Source organism: Gymnoscopelus braueri, assembly GCF_963280865.1.
Source record: "Gymnoscopelus braueri genome assembly, chromosome: 22".
NCBI classification, from domain to species: domain Eukaryota; kingdom Metazoa; phylum Chordata; class Actinopteri; order Myctophiformes; family Myctophidae; genus Gymnoscopelus; species Gymnoscopelus braueri.
In genome coordinates, this window is record NC_137624.1 from 46,254,577 (window position 1) to 46,274,352 (window position 19,776).

At 43.0% G+C, this 19,776-nt stretch overlaps 1 protein-coding gene across 1 annotated transcript in view; it reads right to left on the minus strand.

Annotated features, from left to right (window-relative positions):
* Positions 1–19,776, minus strand: part of myo5b (myosin VB) — a gene marked incomplete at its 3' end in the record, with an annotated part of 94,509 nt that overhangs the window by 458 nt on the left and 74,275 nt on the right. Inside the window, exons 24-31 of the mRNA XM_080420416.1 lie at positions 19,626–19,713; positions 14,913–15,058; positions 11,071–11,190; positions 7,569–7,703; positions 7,005–7,070; positions 5,987–6,205; positions 5,151–5,227; positions 1,248–1,446 (exon numbers count right to left, since the gene is read on the minus strand). Of these exons, the coding sequence (XP_080276542.1) occupies positions 1,248–1,446; positions 5,151–5,227; positions 5,987–6,205; positions 7,005–7,070; positions 7,569–7,703; positions 11,071–11,190; positions 14,913–15,058; positions 19,626–19,713 (1,050 nt within the window). The remainder of the gene's footprint in view (positions 1–1,247; positions 1,447–5,150; positions 5,228–5,986; positions 6,206–7,004; positions 7,071–7,568; positions 7,704–11,070; positions 11,191–14,912; positions 15,059–19,625; positions 19,714–19,776) is intronic.

The window sequence follows — 19,776 nt, forward strand, 5'->3', positions numbered from 1 at the left end:
ACAGAATAAAAAAGGTCCTGTGGTCTTTGATGGCCAGATGTGAGTTATTGGGGGCTAGAAGAGCTACTGTAAATAATAATAAAGAAAACACCGGGTTATTGTGTAAAAAAAATGACATATTTAGCCACCGGACAGAATGCCCCCGCCCACTGTAAAAAAGATTGCGAAAATTGCTAAAACTATAGAAAGCAGTAAAAAAAAATGTTTTAACACTCATCTTTTATTTCCTTTAATTACAATCTAAAACATAAACCTTGGTTGTAAAAAAACAAAGTTGTCCTTTAAGGTGTTACCGTAGCCGTCTAGAAGAGGGTCTGTGTGTGTGTGTGTGTGTGTGTGTGTGTGTGTGTGTGTGTGTGTGTGTGTGTGTGTGTGTGTGTGTGTGTGTGTGTGTGTGTGTGTGTGTGTGTGCGTCTGCGTAGATCTGCTATTTTCAAATAGCCTATGTATAAAATAGGGCTGAAGTGGTTAATGTGTGTTTTATAATATAATAATTTATATCAGCAAAGTAACTAGTAACTAAAGTTTTCAAATAAATGTAGTGGAGTAAAAGTACAATATTTAAAAGTACTGAACATTGTAAGTAGGCCTATTTACACAAGTAAAAAAAGACCTCAAAATTATACTTAAGTACAATGCCTTGAGTAAATAAATGTACTTAGTTACTTCCACCACTGTGATGCGTTCTACTCACCAGGCTGTCATTGGTCAGTCTATATTCTACTCACCAGGTTGTCATTGGTCGGTCTATATTCTACTCACCAGGCTGTCATTGGTCAGTCTATATTCTACTTACCAGGTTGTCATTGGTCAGTCTATATTCTACTCACCAGGTTGTCATTGGTCAGTCTATATTCTACTCACCAGGTTGTCATTGGTCAGTCTATATTCTACTCACCAGGTTGTCATTGGTCGGTCTATATTCTACTCACCAGGTTGTCATTGGTCAGTCTATATTCTACTCACCAGGTTGTCATTGGTCAGTCTATATTCTACTTACCAGGTTGTCATTGGTCGGTCTATATTCTACTCACCAGGTTGTCATTGGTCGGTCTATATTCTACTCACCAGGTTGTCATTGGTCAGTCTATATTCTACTCACCAGGTTGTCATTGGTCAGTCTATATTCTACTCACCAGGTTGTCATTGGTCAGTCTATATTCTACTCACCAGGCTGTCATTGGTCAGTCTATATTCTACTCACCAGGTTGTCATTGGTCAGTCTGGTAGTGATGCGTTCTACTCACCAGGTTGTCATTGGTCAGTCTGGTGATCTCCTGCTGGATGCTGTACTCTACTTGAGCCTCTGGGGACAGAGACATGGTGTAGCTGAGCAGCTCCTGTTTCTTCTCCAGGTCGTCCTTCAGCAGCTCTATCTGTGTGTGGAGAGCTTCCAGCTCATCACTATGCTGCCTGACCTGAGACTGGAGTCTGACCTCCAACACCCTGGAGAGAGAGAGGGGGGGGGGGGGGGGGGGAGAGAGAGAGGGAGAGGGAGGGAGAGGGGGAGAGAGAGAGAGGGGGAGAGAGAGGGAGGGAGAGAGAGGGAGAGAGAGAGAGATGGGGGGAGAGAGAGAGGGAGAGATAGGGAGAGGGAGAGAGAGGGGGAGAGAGAGAGACAGACAGACAGAGAGACAGAGACAGACAGAGACAGACAGAGACAGAGAGAGACAGAGAGGGGGAGGGAGAGAGGGAGAAGGAGAGGGAGAGAGAGAGGGGGAGAGAGAGGGAGAGAGAGAGAGGGGGGAGAGAGAGGGAGAGAGAGAGGGAGAGAGAGAGAGAGATGGGGGAGAGAGAGAGGGAGAGAGAGAGGGGGGAGAGAGAGGGAGAGAGAGAGAGATGGGGGAGAGGGAGAAATAGGGAGAGGGAGAGAGAGAGAGGGGAGAGAGAGAGGGGGGAGAGAGAGGGAGAGAGAGAGAGATGGGGGAGAGGGAGAAATAGGGAGAGAGAGAGAGAGATACAAATAAATACAAATACATTGGACATAAAAAAGACAATAGAATGTTAATACTAGTCGTTATGCTACTAATATAGACTGAAGTCATTAAAGCGGGTCACTTTTGCATGTTATGAATCATAACAGCTGAAATCAATAATATAATCACTATTCTGATATTAACCTGTGGGCCGTGTTAAGTGAAGGTGGGGGCCTCATTAAGTGAAGGTGGGGGCCCGCATGTGGCCCATGTATGCCATGTGACGGCCCGCCAGTGGCCCATGTATGTCATCTATCTTATACTGTAGTCTGGCCTCCAACACAACCATATCACTTACAGTAAAGGGATATTTCACTTCCAAACATGTTTGGGGACATTTTAACGTCTGCTCAGGCTTCTGTGTTTGAACACAGAACAGCGCGGGAAAAAATGACGCTTCACCGGCGCGTTTCAATGTTGTAGTGCTCCTTTAGCAGCTGCTGCTTCTAAATGTCGGCGCTTTTCGCCCATAGCTCTGTCTTCTCTCACTTTCTCCACGCCGTTTGGTGTCCTGTGCTTCAGCACCTCTAAAGCCCGTTGGATAAGCCAGGCCGGGTGCAAGCATAGTGACTGACGTTTCAGTCTTTCGACCTTCCTCAGAGTCATAGTCTGTAGCGTCTAGGTATATATATATATATATATATATATATATATATATATATATATATATACACACACACATGGGCTGTGCTCTCAATAAGCCAATGGTAGACAGCCCTCTGTTTCATGGTAATTACCTAATACTACACGTCACAGCCTCAAGGGAGCGACAATCATTGGTCATTAGGGTTGGCTCTGGGTTTATGGACTATTAGACATATTGAAAAATATATACAAAAGAGTAGAACCATATAATGCCATATAAAGATAAAGTTAAAACAGTTTACATATAGAGATAAGGGCCAGAAAATATTAGGCCAATGCAAAAACACTTTAGAAAGGTTTTAGGACACAATGCAAAAAAAGAGAACATTCTCAAGAATAAAAGAGATAAAAGGCACAAAAACTAAACACACATCAGAGATCTTCCAGCCCTACTGCAAGTGTCAAAACTAAGATGGATGTTTGTATTGATGCGTCTAACAAGAGAGGTTGTATCACAGACAAGGAAAAGACATTTTTGGTCAAAGATCACCCTGTGTGCCCAGTAAATTCATGGTGTTCCCAAAATACACAAAACCCTAGAAACCCCCCCCCCCCTCCGCCCCATTGTGTCCTCCACAGGCATAGTCTTACTGAGCCCTTTGTCTCAATATGTTTTTTTTTAGAAAACCTGTGTTAAATTTGCCGTCTTATCTCGGGGACACCACTGACGTTCTGAACCTATCTTATACTACTATAATACTGATACTATCTTAGCTTCACTTGATGTACAGAGTCTCTATACATGCATACCTCATGATGTTGGTCTAGAAGCCATTTCCCACAACTTGGACACACGCCCGGCACACATCATGCCCCCCGACACATTATGCCCCCCTCAGCTTTTCTGACTGACCTCGCTGAGATTATTTTGTCTTATCACTTTTTCAAGTACTCTGGTCATTTTTATTTACAATGCCAAGGGACTGCTATGGGTAGTGCTTTTGCCGATCTCACCAACCGCTTCATAGAAAGAGGCTCTAACCAAGCGGACCTAGACGCAGCGTACAATAGAGCTCTACACACTGACAGAACGTCCCTACTCACTAAAAAGCCCAAACAGACACCCACCGGCTCTGTTTCTCAACGCAATATTCACCAGCGGCAGGGTTAATTAAGAACGCATTCCTTAAACACTGGCACGTCCTAAAAAGTGATCCCAAACTATCAAACATGAACTGATCCTCCTCTCTTTTCTTTCAGACGCTCCAGAACCCTCAGAGACCGTCTAGTCCACTCGGACATGAACACCCCCCCCCCCCCTCCCCCCCCTGGCTCCCTAATCCCCCCACAGGGCTTTTATAAATGTGGTAACTGTGCTCAGTCAATTCAGTGGTTCTCAAACTTTTTCATGTCAAGGACCCCCAAATTGACACTTACTAGCCCGCGGACCCCCATTTGAAAAGATATGCCTCAGGGACCCCCCATAAGAGAAGATTATTTTTTAAGGCTCTAGCAGTGATTCTCAACCGTTTTAATTTCAAGGACCCCCAGTTTGACATGCATTAGGGCTACGGACCCCCATTTAATGGCATTTCTATCTCTGGGACCCCAATTCATATTGTAAAATCGATGTTAATTTAACTCTGAGAGCGTACAAATGGAACCAAATGGACCCGTTAGGGTCCATTTGGTTCCATTTGTACGCTCTCAGAGTTACAGACCCATAAGGGTCCATTTGGCTCCTATCCATCATTTAGCTGGGGACCCCCTGGAACCCCCTCAAGTAACCCTGGGGGTCCCCGGACCCCACTTTGAGAACCACTGCTCTAATTCATCAAATACTACATGTTTTACCCATCCACGTACTGGTAAAAAATATTAAATATCCTCATTTATAAATTGTAACTCAACCCATGTGGTCAACACGCTCAAATGTCCCTGTGGACTGGCATGCATTGGTCAAACTAAGAGACCACTTAAACTTCGTATTGGTTGGAGCATAAAACTGATATTCGCACCAACAACCCTGAATATGCCATGGCCCATGGCCAGGCACTATCAACAAGCAAATCATGGCTCATGGAAAATCTCAGCCTCACCCCGGGGTGGTGACATAATTAATAAACTGCTTCGCAGAGAAACACTGTGGATCCACAGCCTTGACACCCTTGAACCTCATAATGGTCTAAATGAAGAGCTGAGCCTCTCATGCTTCCTGCAGACGGTTCCCTGAGGCTCTCTGATGTGGGTTTCGTTTTTGTGCCTTTTATTCTTGAGAATGTTCTCTTTTTTTGCATTGTGTCCTAAAACATTTCTGAAGTGTTTTTGCATTGGCCTAATAGTGTCTGGCCCTTATCTCTATATGTAAACTGTTTTAACTTTATCTTTATATGGCATTATATGGTTTTACTATTTTGTATATATTTTGCAATATGTCTAATAGTCCATAAACCCAGAGCCAACCCTAATGACCACTGATTGTGGTGATTATCTCGATTATCTCAAATAATTGTGATTGGTGGATTAAGTAATAACTGTGACAGGCCTATCAGTGACGAGGATATCATACATAAAACATACGGTACTCACTTCTTAGACTCACAGAGTCCATTATAATCCTTAATGTTTTTATCTTCATCCTTCAATCCACGGACGTCACTGCCCTCCTGTGGACAAAACATGTCACAACATTTACCATGTGCCACCAATAATAACCATAAGCACTGACACACACACGCGCACACGCACACGCACGCACACACACACACACACACACACACACACACACACACACACACACACACACACACACACACACACACACACACACACACACACACACACACACACACACACACACACACACACACACACACACACACACACACACACACACACACACACACACACACACACACACACACACACACACACGTCTCACACACACAAGCACGCACGCACGCACGCACGCATGCACGCGCGCACACACACACACACAGCAAAAAAAAGAGAACACTAACTTTAAAGCCTTAAAGTTTCAATAAGTGATAAATATCTCTATATTCTGATAGCAATCAGTATATTGCTATTGTTTGTTCAGTATCAGGGGTTCTTCCTGATTGGCTGAAATTGGTAACCCGCCTGAAAACGTATTTTCTGTTCATGAAAAGAGCTGACAGATAGATATCATCTGATTCATTATAGATTTCTTTGGGCGATTCAAAAATAGCAGATATATGAGCTCGTAGATTATTGTAAACTTTGGCTATTGAAAAATAGCAGATCTACAAGCTCATAGTGCGGCACTCAGTGCCGTGCTATGAGCTTGTAGATCTGCTATTTTTGAATACCCAAATAAATCTAAAAATGACACAGATGCGTTCCCGGTCTTAATGGGTTAAGAGGAAACAAAATGGCCGACTTACGACACGGTTGTTGTTCTCCGGCGTCTTGCTGACGATCTGAGTCCTGAGGATAAGCACCTCCTCCTTCCGGGCGTCCAGCTCCTCATTGGCCGCCTTCAGCTGAGCGAGCAGCAGGCTGTAGCCGTCCTGCTGCTCATTGGACGCCTGGTCGGCGAGGCTCCGCCTCAGGTCGTTCAGGTCGTTCCTCAGCCGCTTGTTCTCCGACTCCACTTCCTGTCTCTGTTTTTAAACCAATCAAACAGCACCGTGTGACTCCACTTCCTGTCTCTGTTTTTAAACCAATCAAACAGCACCGTGTGACTCCACTTCCTGTCTCTGTTTTTAAACCAATCAAACAGCACCGTGTGACTCCACTTCCTGTCTCTGTTTTTAAACCAATCAAACAGCACCGTGTGACTCCACTTCCTGTCTCTGTTTTTAAACCAATCATCACCACACGCTCAGCTTCAGGGTAACGTGTCATTTTAACATTTCTTTGGCCGTTCGAAAATAGCAGATCTACAAGAACTTGTAAATCTGCTATTTTTTTTAAATCGTGAAAATGTGTTCAAATCTTTACAAATATCTTCTAAATCCATTTTTTGGGGGGAAAATGTTTGCTATAATGTAAGTTGCTATATCGGTGGTTCTCAAAGTTTTCCATGTCAAGGACCATCCAAAATTACATGTATTTGGCCGCGGACCCCCGTCTCAAAATATGTTGTTCCAGGGACCCCCAGAAGCACAGATTGGAGTAAAAAAGAATCGCTTTAAATCAGATTTGCACACATTTTCCACGATTTAAAAAAAAATAGCAGATCTACAAGCTCATAGTGCGGCACTCGGTGCCGCGCTATGAGCTTGTAGATCTGCTATTTTTTGAATAGCACAAAGAAATCTATAATGACACAGATAGATGCCTTCCCGGATTGGATGTGTTATCAGAGGCTGAGTTAGATCAGAAACATACATGTGTCATGTTTATCACATGACTTAGAAACACGCATCATGTGTGTAAAGATGTTATTATTGTTATTACCTTGAAACTGTTGTAAGCTTCATCTGCGCTCTCTTCTTCTGATGTGGGGCTTCTGGACTCGTTGTCCTGAAAAACAATAGAATGTTATAAAACAGAATGACTTGGTTGTATTTCTCATCGTCTCTTCTCAACGCTGCTCATGGTTATTTCCGTAGTGGTGGTGTGTGTGGTATTTCATATTCTTCTACTTAGAAAAGGACTAAAGAAAACTGAAACACGCACTGAAAATCCCAGGTACAACGGACAGACTTTTGTCTTTTATTGTTTAGTTTTTTCCTAAGCACCTTATATAGTATATCATGCACAGTATACATTGCTGCTATGCTCACTCACCTGTTTCCATATCTTATCTCAGGTACTAGTGTAAATATGTAGATAACTTGTAACCTGCCCCCCCCTCTTCTTTCTATGGAAATAACGTTGAGATGGGAGCTATGTACAAAAACAAATTTCACCCACTGTTTCACTTCTGTAAACCTGGATGTGACAATAAACCCGACTCTGATTCTTGAATCATGTAGATGTATTCATTAATAACATATTAATTAATAATTAATAAGGTACTTTGTTCTTGTAGAGGTCAGCCTGGTGCTCCAGGTTGCTCTGCAGTCTCTTGCGTTCCTGTTCCAACTCTCTGACTCTCTTCTGGAGCTTCATGAACAGACTGAGGTCCATGGCTGCCTTCTCCACGCCCATATCCTGCAGGGACACACAGACAGCCAATCAGGTGACAGGTCCGGGGACCCCCAGGGGTCCTTTGGGGCGGTTCCCAAGGGGGTCCCCAGCTAAAGTATTTAATACAGTACAGCATCACAATCATTTTAACCACTTTATCCATGTATATGATGGCTATTAAAAAATAGCAGATCTACAAGCTCACAGCGTGACTTCGTGACAATCCTACTTGAACTGAGGACCCCCCCAAATAATCCTATTTGACTTTGTGACCCCCCCCCCCCCCCACCCTGACAAGCACTTGGAATTGTAGGACTTGAGTTTGACTCGGTTCCACAGATAAATATTGAGAAAATAGCCGATCTACAAGCTCAGAGCGCCTCACAGTTGTAGGTCGGCTATTTTCACAAAATGGCCAAAAGTTGTATTAAAAAGTCCTTAAATGGTCACTTTATAAATGTACAGATACCCTGTATACACTTATATACCCCCCCCCCCCCCTTCAAGTGACAACAAAGTCCATCTATCTGGAGGTTTGTCCTGTGAGTTAAACCTCAGACAGAAGCAGAGCTTCTTTCAGACAAAGAGCCCATGATGTCGGTGAGTCAAATAACACTTATAGTGTTTCTTTATATCTGCTTTCAGAGAAACTCTGTGTTTCCTGCTAGTGTTCCCTAGATTTCACATTTAACCTCAAAATCCAGGTATTTTATACCTATTTCTTCCTTCTATTTTAGATCAACACGTATAGACACTTGTTTTCTTTCATACATTCATTAATCACCTTAAAACTGGCCTCCCTATTTTGGCCATGTTTTTCCTCTCTTTTTTTTCCAAAAATAGCCGATCTACAAGCTCACAACGCATCGCATCGCGATGCGTTGTGAGCTTGTAGATCTGCTATTTTTGAAATAGGGCGTAAGTGGTCACTTTTTGCCAGCCTCTAGTTTTTTTTTACAAAATGGCGTCTGCATGTTGATGATGGCCTTTAGTACCATTGATATTAGAGCAACATAAGTTAAAAAAATAAAATAAATAACAGATACAGGGAGATGCAATATAATACTGTACATAATGTGTACATATCCCCGTAAACATACATAAACGTACAGTAAATATACAGCAGGCGTCTCCACAGATTGCCCTAAATGTAAAACAACAGTTGGAACTAGATTTCACTGTCTATGGGAGTGCATGCAAATTCAAGTATTCTGGAAGGCAATATGCAAATAAATGGGCGGGGTTATAGGACAGCAGTTGTATCCCCTTGTATGCTTATTAGGAAGAATCACAGATTCTTTGAAGGCGCGTAAAGAAATAGTTAAATTCTTTCTACTGTTACTGTAGCTAGGAGAGCAATAATGATGTATCTAAGGACCTGAGCTGTATGTGTGTGTACGGGTTTACTTTTGGTTAAAAAAAAATCAAGAAAAATCGATAAAGAATTTAAAAAAGTAAAAAAATAAAAACTGTTAGGATTTAAGAGACATTTGTAGAATCCCCCCAGAAGCAAAGATTAGAGTAAAAAATATATAGTTTTATAAAATATAAATGTATTTATCAAGTTTCCTAGGGCGTGGTGGGCATCACTTCCTGTCGATTTGATCAGGTATCAGGGATCAAATGGACAGGAAGTGACGCTCACCCCGTCAAAGATGTGAACACATTTAAAAAATATATATATATATAGCAGATCTGCAAGCTCATAGTGCGGCACCGAGTGCCGCGCTATGAGCTTGTAGATCTGCTATTTTTGAATAGCCAAAGACACACACGTTCCGGGTCTTAACGGGTCAAAGGATGTGTCACTGGTTTCTTTTCAAATTGGCCTGAAAAAAACATCTACCAGGCGACCACCAGGGGGAGTAAATGTACATTTGCCCATCTCCTAAATGTGTACATAACAGTGTTTTGTGTTTATTGTGTTAATGTTGATGAATTGAATACATAGGACCACAACGGAAAGTCCCCGGGATTTTTTTTGCGTTATCCTTTTAGTCTTAAAGGGATAGTTCACCCCCAAAATAGCTTTTTTTCCCCTATCTATCAGTCACCCCATGGAGACTTGAATTCATGGATATTCTTTTAGTTTTTGACAATAATTTGATGACCAGCAGCGGTTCCGGTAGGAGACACAAAGAGTCTCCTTTGTGTCTCCTACCGGAACCGCTGCCTACCGGTCTGCTGGTCATCACATTATTGTCTTAGAAATGAGACAAAAACTAAAACAATATCCATGAATTCAAGTCTGGGGTGACTAATACATAGAAAAAAAGTTGTTTTGGGGGTGAACTATCCCTTTAATGTCTGACTGTACCATCGTGCCGTTTACATTTATTTTCTTGTTTTTTTAAGATATTTTTTGGGGGGCTTTTCTGCCTTTATTTTGACAGGACAGTAGGCTGACAGGAAATAGGGAGAGAGACGGGGGGGGGGGGGGGTGACCATAGACATATAAAGGTAGACGCCTCATTCGGCTCTGAAAAGTCTGTATCTCGGGCGCGCTTCCTGCTTCCGCAGGGCTGTCGTGTGCGTCACAGACGCGGAAGTTCGGTAGGCCAATCAGAGGCAGGTGGGGGCGGGTCTTTTTGTAACCCAGCTCTTAACCCTTTGAGAGGCAGCAGCTGTGCGCAGCATCTAGTTAGTTGGAACTTGGCAAACTCCACACTCTATTTGTGAAATTCAAATAAGACATGGTCCTTTTTCATATCAAGGTCCATTATTTATTCAGCATTTGAGTCACGGAACACCGTTTGATAAGCTTTAGCCTCTCACACCCAAAACGTAGAATATGTTATCGTTCGATAAGGTGTTGTCAAAATAACAATTGTTTACGTTCTCTAATTGTGTACTTGTTTAGTAAGTAATGCAGATGTTTAACAATTTGACTCTTGACAGTGTGAAATGTTATGCTCAAGATTTAAAGATCTATAAGGGTCCATTTGGTTATCAACTCTCCATCATTTAGCTGGGGACCACCTGGAACCCCCTCAAGGACCACTGGTGGTTCCCGGACCACTGGTTGAGAACCATTGCACTGACAAGTCCCGGAAAAGACGCACTGTGATTGGCCAGTAGTCAACGCACTGTGAGCGCTGTGATTGGCCAGTAGTCACTTTGAGTGACAGGTTCCCTGCGGAAGACGGAAGAGCCGCCGTGTATTGCGATACAAGTCGCCCCAATGAACTGCAGAGGCCAATGAGGTATCTAGGTTTCTAATATCTATGGGGGTGACACGCGGCAAAGGCCGTCGGGACCGGGAGTCGAACCCGCGACACCCTGTCAAGCTGGAATTACCAGCGTATGCGGTTTGCGCCTGGACCGCTAGGCCAGCGGGCGCCCCCCGTGTTCTCATTTCTAAGTAATAAAGTATTGAGCTGTGTTGCTGTACCTCCATCAGCTGGATGGCGTCCTCAGTGTCTCCCACCTCAGACGTGGAGATGGATGGGTAGTTAGAATCAGACTCCAGGCTGCTCTGATTGGACGGGTTCCTCCTGTGACCCGGATGGAACTGCAGAGACACAGAGAGAGCAACGACCATTAACACATTGATGGCCAAGATCGCATATATGCCTTCTTTCCAAAAATATATTTATTTTTTTTCAAAATTCCACAAGGGGGCGACCTAACACAGCTTTGGAATGATCGATCATCACTAAGAGAAGAAGCAGTCGGATGTGACGTCCTTCCAAAAAAACAGGAAGCCGTTTTCAGCAAAACCAAAGCCCCAAAATGGCGGATCGCGGTTGGAACGTTATTGTCCCTGTGGAATGGATTCACAGATCCCTCCGCCTACTCACAGGAACCTTTTTTTCGTGTCTTTTTTTTTACACAATGTATCTTCCACGGCATTTCAAAACGATGGTTGATTTAAGGTCATTACGCTGGCATGGGGATAGAAAACTACCTTTAATATCTTGCCAGTAAATGTGTTAAAACCTCACGGCTCGGCCCTGTCGCCATCGTCGCATCGTCGCCGGCCGGGACAGTGTTTTAGAGCTCGTTCAGGGACAACAGGTCTTTAACATATTCACTGCCATTTAACGTACATTTTTTTTAAAAATTACACCAGAGGGCGCTCTTCCGCAACCTATGAATGATCCCTTTGGGCTGCGAGAGAAGGAATGGACAGACGTGACGTCATCCCAAAAACATTCACTTCCGTCCCTCATGTTATGAGATGTAGAAACACAACACATCTAGCTCGGATTTCTTCTTTTTCTTGGTGGAAACGAGCCTTATAGGGTATGCAGCGGCGGCCATTTTCTGGTTCCACTTCAAAATAGTCAATGTATTTTTCCCATTGACATTTCCAAAAATATTTATATCAATTCATTTAAGCCTAGAATGAAGCCATCCAGGGTCCTGGTGAATCATGACCATTAAACATTTTATTTATTTTATATTTAATTATATGATATACTATGTTTAATAAATACCCTTTGTTTTGCTGTTTTCAAAAAAGTTTTTTCACAGAATCAAACGTTTTATGGTCATGATTCACCAGGACCCTGCATGGCTTGATTCTAGGCTTAAAATAATTGATATAAATATTTTTGGAAAAGTCAATGGGAAAAATGCATTGACTATTTTGAAGTGGAACCAGAAAATGGCCGCCACTGCTATGCCCTATAGACCAATTATTTGTTTACCGACATTGGGACTGGACCAAGGGGCCAGCCTGACATATTTACAATGAGGCCGATGTGGAAGTGAGACAGTTCATATGAATGGCCTGTTTTACGTGTTTAACCCCTGCCGGTGTCGGAAAGCATTTATTTTAACGCAAGCGGATGGGTTTTTTGACAAACTTTAGACTAGATTTTCTTACTTAAATAAAAATGGTCATAAATACTATATGCTTCCAGTCGCTAGTTTAATCAATCATCAATCGCTCCTTTCAATCATCATGATATGCGTTTTGGTAAACTATGGTCCCATTTATTTTAAAATTGACGATAAAGTAGGCTATTCTCTAGGAGGGGCGGGATGATTTGATTGACAAGCTACACAACCAATAGCATTCTTTGGGGATTGTTTTCCGGTTCCTGTTACCGACGTGCTTTTGGGCTTATATTAGAGACGGCGGATTTCAAATCCCTGAACAATCGGCTTCATTTTCTGTCAGTAGGAACCAGCGGTCTGGCTTTGTCCGTCTCTTTTATACAGTCTATGGCAGGCTTGTCAAACTCGCGGCCCGAGGGCATTTTGCGGCCCGCAGAAAGGTCCATAGCGGCCCGCGAAGTGATTTGAAAAAACACCTTTTCATACTAGCTCTAATGGAAAAAAAACGAGAGAGAAAAAAAAGACAAAAAAAACGGCGGAGCAGGCAGGCAGTTATCCCCCCCAACCCCCCTTGCCTCTGACTGTGAAGGTCTAATAGTGGCCAAACTTGTTTTGTGAGAACAATGGCCAAGTCATGTCTAAACAATCAAGACAAGAGGAGATCAAGAAATAAATCTAATCACCCACGCTGGCACAAACATGTCAGTCTAAAAGTGTATAGATCCCTGCTAACCAGCGCTGCCCAGGGAAACAAGGACGAGGAATTTTATTGGCTCACTATTGGATACATCGTAACATCACTTCTTTAAGGGTCCATTTGGTTCCATTTGTACGGGTGGTTGCGTCGTTGTGTTTACATGTGCGGTGGAATAACGGCCGTTACGAGTGAAACGCTCAAAAGTTTCACTCGTCCTCTGTCTCCGTTGACAATTTTAATGATATTAGAGATTGAATGATAATAATCTGTTTAGGAAACTCTTAAAAACGCGAATGAATGACTAGTGTCGCCTAGTGTGACATATTCAATGTGCGCTGTCTTCTCAGTCTATCGTTGCCGAAAATGGCTGATCTACAAGCTCACAACGTGGTGCAAACAGACGCGGTGTGAGCTTGGAGATCGGCCATGTTTGGTGCGTGACACTGTTGTACGATGAAGTATAAATTGCGCTTTTAAAGTGACAGTACACACATTAACCAGTTAACAGTTTCTTCAATATTATTTTCCAAAAGTAAAAAGGTCACTTAAAATGTAATGCAAGTGATACATTTTGGCTAAAACAAAGACAAAAGAATAGAAAAAATAAATATGCATTTTTTGTTTATAAAGAGCTGAAGAGACATGGAGATTTTATAGTAATTATTACATTATGAAAGTTACTACTGCTCAGAACCTGGTCCCTGATGTTGACAGGTCAGTTAAAGTTGACCTGAGCTTTTACTGTTAGGGTTATTTTTTTTCTATTCTAAAACCGAAAAAAAAAGCATTGAGTGTCATTATTTTGATTCTTTGACATTTTCTGAATTTTCGTTATTGTTCAATAAAAACGACTGAACTGAGTTCATTGTCTGAGTTGCATTGCTGATAGTAGGCCTATTATGTACTGTAGCTATTTACTGAAAATATTTATCATTTTTTTATAATCCATCCATCGATTCTTCAAACGCTTTTCCAGAGCCGGGTCGCGGGGGCAACAGATCCCGAGGCGTTCCCAGGCCAGTGTGGTGATGTAATCCCCCCATCTGGTCCTTGGTCTGCCCCGGGGTCTCCTTCCACGTGCAATTAATTAATTCATAATTAATTTATATATAATCTTCATAACATTTTTTAAAGTGATATGCTATAGCAGTGACTGAGACAACAGACTGAAAAACAATGATGTATAACTGAATGTGCATGAGCGTGCATGCGTGTCTCCGTGTCTGCGTGCCCAGTCTGCCCACCTCAAGTCACCATTTGACCAATCTTGCCCGGACACCAAAATGAGTTTGACACCCCTGGTCTATGGACTGGATGCACAGGTGTCTGTTCCATGTAATCAACAGATCCCCAAACCTGTTGTTTTGGGGTTTCGTTGGTTTCACTTCATTCAACCTCCTCTTGTGTGTTGGATAGTGAGGCGCGCCCTCGGGAGACATAATATACTTCACCCCGCAACGGTATTGCGCGCCGAGAACAGCTGACAAACAAGCTCACAACCGCGTCGCGGATGAGACCGTTGTGAGCTTGGAGGTCTGCTATTCTCTCTAATTAATTAACACCTGGCAGAGAAAGTGTTAAGAGAGAGAGAGAGAGAGAGAGAGAGAGAGAGAGAGAGAGAGAGAGAGAGAGAGAGACACAGTGTGTGGACCTTGTTGAGGGACATGTCTTTAAGAGAGAGAGAGAGAGAGAGAGAGAGAGAGAGAGAGAGAGAGAGAGAGAGAGAGAGAGAGAGAGAGAGAGAGAGAGACCTTGTTGAGGGACATGTCCTCCTGCAGGTTGTCGTATCTCTGCTCCAGTCTGGAGAACTCCTTCAGGAGGTTCTGGTAGCGCTGCCTCTCCTCGTCCAGTTCAGAGGTCAGGGAGGCTTCCCTCTGAGACGCGCCCCTCTGCTGGGCTGGAATGGAATCACATGAACAATGTATGTTATTTAGTGTTCATTACCTGTGGAACAAAACTATGATTAGATTAGATGTTTCTACTGATGAAAACTATACGATATGAAGACTCAAACTATGACTAAATATATTTCTGTCAACAAATAAAAACTAGAGGAAAATGTGAGACAGGGACCGAGTGGAGAAGATCTACAAGCTCACAACGCCAGTCTGTCTGTCTGTCTGTCTGTCTGTCTGTCTGTCTGTCTGTCTGTCTGTCTGTCTGTCTGTCTGTCTGTCTGTCTGTCTGTCTGCTAAAACACATCATTTTAGTCTGTCTGCTAAAACACATCATTTTAGTGACTAAAACTAGACTGCTGTCAAAATGAACAGTGGTACTTGTGGCTCATTAATTCTAGGGGAACACATTCTCTCACGTGCACATCTCGCGCACGTGTGTGCGTGCAAGGCTGTATTAGCCATTGGCTCTCAGGGGCCCTTGGGGGGAACTGGGCCGCGCTGCCATCGACAATTTACTAAAATGAAATGAATAGATGAATGAAATATCAGATGTGTGGGCGGGGCCTCCTCTGTGTTTACAGCAGTGATTCTCACTGGGTTTGAGGCCCTTCCAGGGCTCCTGGGACCCTTCAATATATGATGGAATATGATTAAGGATTTCATATCATACACACCATACCTGTAACCTTCATTAGCCCCGCCCCCCCAAAAAAAAGTTTATAAAAAAATGTGGGGGGGGGGCTAAAAAACTGGCGGCCCAGGGGCCCGTGCGGGGGTTAATCTGTCCCTGTGTGATCCTGCTAAAAGAATAATGTAATAAATGTCAGAATGCTGAATGCTGTGAATCCACCAGAGAAGCTCTGAACAGATAAGGAGCCACACGGTGACAAAACAAACAACAACGTGTCACGTTGTTCCTGAGAAACCTGATCAACTTTTTGAACCGTCTTTGTCCCACTTTCACACAGAAAGGCCTGTTGTGTCGGGAGACAAGCCATCCCTACCCTCAGGACACACACACACACACACACACACACACACACACACACACACACACACACACACACACACACACACACACACACACACACACACACACACACACACACACACACACACACACACACACACACACACACACACACACACACACAGGTCAGGAACTGGGGGCAAGGATAAAACAGTAAAGGTGGTGGGATAACAATTTCATCCAATCAGGAGAGAGAACTCATACAGGGTACAGCAGCAGGGGTCTTCAATAGGGGGTCCTCAGAGTCACTACAGGGGGTCCTTTGTGTGATAGGAACCTTATTATTTTATTTACATTAACCACTTGAACCCTAGCATCCCTATAATCTGAGGGGAACATCAGCAGATCTACAAGCTCACAACGTGTACGCTACGACGTGTTGTGAGCTTGTAGATCGGCTATTTTCAGGCAAAGAGGTTTGGTGTAGAGGAGAAAAAGAGCAGACCAAGTACGGAGCCAAAGGTCAAGTTTACTGAGTACTGAGAGTTTTAAACTGATGACAGTGTCTGTCAAACACGTCTATGAAGCCGTCTATAAATCTATAAATCTATGAACAAGTTTAAAGGGCCAGACCACTGTGGTAGAGGTGTGGGTTGTGTAGTTACCTTGCCATGATGTAACTCCAAATCCGGACAAGAAATCTAAAAAATAATTGCTCCATTGACTAGAAATTGATCATTCTAAATATGCTCCTCATTGACTTACATTGTACGGTGAAACCACTCCGAAGGCTCTTTTTCAGCACGTAAACGAACACAAACAAAGTTGATTCAGACAATATAGAACATCACCAAACCCACTACTGTTTGTTTATCTTTATAAAAATGTTAACTTCATGTTGATTTTACTATTTGAAGATCTGGATCCAGATCTGCGGCTCTAGTCTGGGTTTTCTTGATAATAAAACTAGCAAAATCAATAGGAAGTTGACATTTTTATCAACAAAAAAAAAACAGTAGTCTATATTGTCTGAATCAACTTTGTTTGTGTTCGTTTATGTGTTAAAAGATCCTCTTGAACCTCTTCACCGTACAATGTAAGTCAGTGAGGAGCATATTTGAATCAATTTCTAGTCAATGGAGATTTTCTTTTTTTTTTTTCTTGTCCACCTTTGTTGTTACATCATGACCCACACCTCTACCACAGTGGTCTGGCTCTTATGCAACATCATTTTATACAATATGTAGTGGGGGTCCCTGCTTCATCTCTCTCTCAGCTAAGGCAGGGTTCCTAAGACTTTTTAAGACCCTTTTAAGACCTCAACCCAAATAAATGTCGCAACAATGTCTTCCTATATTGAAATTGGCCAATGGGAGTGCAGGCCAGCGGGTGGTCAAACTTCTATTAATCCATTAAGACCGGGAACGCATCTGTGTGTCATTTTAAGATTTTTGGGTATTCAAAAATAGCAGATCTACAAGCTCATAGCGCGGCGCCGAAAAATCGTGAAAATGTTTACAAATCTTTGAACATAAATTTTTTAAAGCGACATTTTTTAACTCTGTTACAACTTCTGGGGGTCCCTGGGACAAAATATTTTGAGATGGGGGTCCACGGCCAAATACATATAATGTTTTGAGAACCACTGATGTTATAGCAACCTGGTCCTCACGCTGGTCCTCAAAAAACTGTTAGGATTTAGAATACATTGGTAGAATCCCCAGAAGCAAAGATTTGAGTTACAAAGGTTTGCTTTAAAAAATATACATATTCAAAGACCCACATTTTTTCCCAAAAATAGCAGATCTACAAGCTCATAGCGTGGCTATGGGCATGTATATATATATATGTTTTTATCAAAGGCAGTGAGTGTGTTGTTTACTGTATAAGCCTATTACAGATTGATTCTCATCTTATCTCTGGCTGGTAATATAAAATAAATATCACCCTTTTTAAAATAGACATTTGCATTTTTCTAGATCAGGCCTTTAAAAATCTATAAAATGAGTGTCTCTCAAGCATTAGGGTGCTTGAGTGTGTGTGTGTGTGTGTGTGTGTGTGTGTGTGTGTGTGTGTGTGTGTGTGTGTGTGTGTGTGTGTGTGTGTGTGTGTGTGTGTGTGTGTGTGTCCTACACCAGTGGTTTTCAAACTTTTTTATGTCAAGGACCCCCAAATTCACACTTATTAACCCGCAGACCCCCATTTGAAAAGATAAGCCAAGGACCCCATAAGAGAAGATTTTTACAGCTCTAGCAGTGATTCTCAACTATTTTAATTTCAAGGATCCCCAGTTTGACATGCATTAGGCTACGGACCCCATATGGCATTTATAGTGCTGTCCCCCCAATTTATATTGTAAAATCAATGTTAATTTAACTCAAGAGTGTACAAATGCTTCCATTTGTGCACTCTAGAGTTACAGTCCCATAAGGGTCTATTTGGTTCCTAACTATCTATTATTTAGCTGGGGACCCCCTGGAACTCCCTCAAGGACCCCTTGGGGTCCCCTGACCCCACTTTGAGAACCACTGCACACTGTGTGTGTGTGTGTGTGTGTGTGTGTGTGTGTGTGTGTGTGTGTGTGTGTGTGTGTGTGTGTGTGTGTGTGTGTGTGTGTATGTGTGTGTAAGCACAACAGCATCCAAGTTGATTTACTTCTGATCAGTCAAACATTTTTCCTATCACTTGAAACTGTTGCCTGATGACAGCTGAGGGGGAAGCGTCCGTCGTTTCTATTCCACATTGTAACCAGTGACATCCGTTATATAGAATACATTTGTCGTTAGCACTTAGCATTCATTAGCATGCTCTGTAGCAACAAGTACTGCCAAACAGTGCTCAACTACAACTACTGCTATCTTTATCAACCAAAACGGTCACGGGGGCTCTGATTTTGCCCAATGCCCACTTAAATGAGCTTCTGAGCTTACACAGACACCTGGAGCAAATTAATTAACGAGCGACACAGCAGCGCTGACGCTGACGGCCGGGCAACGAGACAACCTCGTCAACTCCAGCTGAGTGAATGAGAGAAGCAGAAGAGAGACAGGGGAGGGCGGGGCTATTAGCCTATGGAACACACACTGACTGCGGTGTGTGCGTCTCTCAACCGCTCTCAACACAGTGCGAGAGATGGAGGAGCGTACTGATAATATATCTTTATGGAAAATTCAACACTAGAATACGCACAAATGTTTATGGCTTTCATTTTCCCATGAGCCTTAAAAACATAATCTTCAAATTTAATACCTACGGTCAAATTTAAGACAAATTAAGACCTTAAATTCCCGATATTTTTTTAAGACAATTTAAGACTTTTTAAGGAATCGCGGGATCCCTGTAAGGGGTCCCTGCTCTCAGCTAAGGGGTCCCTGCTTCATCTCTCTCGCAGCTAAGGGGTCCCTGCTTCATCTCTCTCTCAGCTAAGGGGTCCCTGCTTCATCTCTCTCGCAGCTAAGGGGTCCCTGCTTCATCTCTCTCGCAGCTAAGGGGTCCCTGCTTCATCTCTCTCGCAGCTAAGGGGTCCCTGCTTCATCTCTCTCTCAGCTAAGGGGTCCCTGGCCTGAAGAACGTTGAAGACCCCATGTGTTCTTTACCTTCAGCGTTCTTGGACTGATGCAGTCTGCTCATCTCCTCCTTCTCACTGTGAAGAGAGGAGTTCTCCTTCTCCAGCTCCTCCACCCTCTGAAGAAAAACACAACAACAGCATTAGATACAGTTGATCCCATTAAAGAGTGTGTCGCTGGA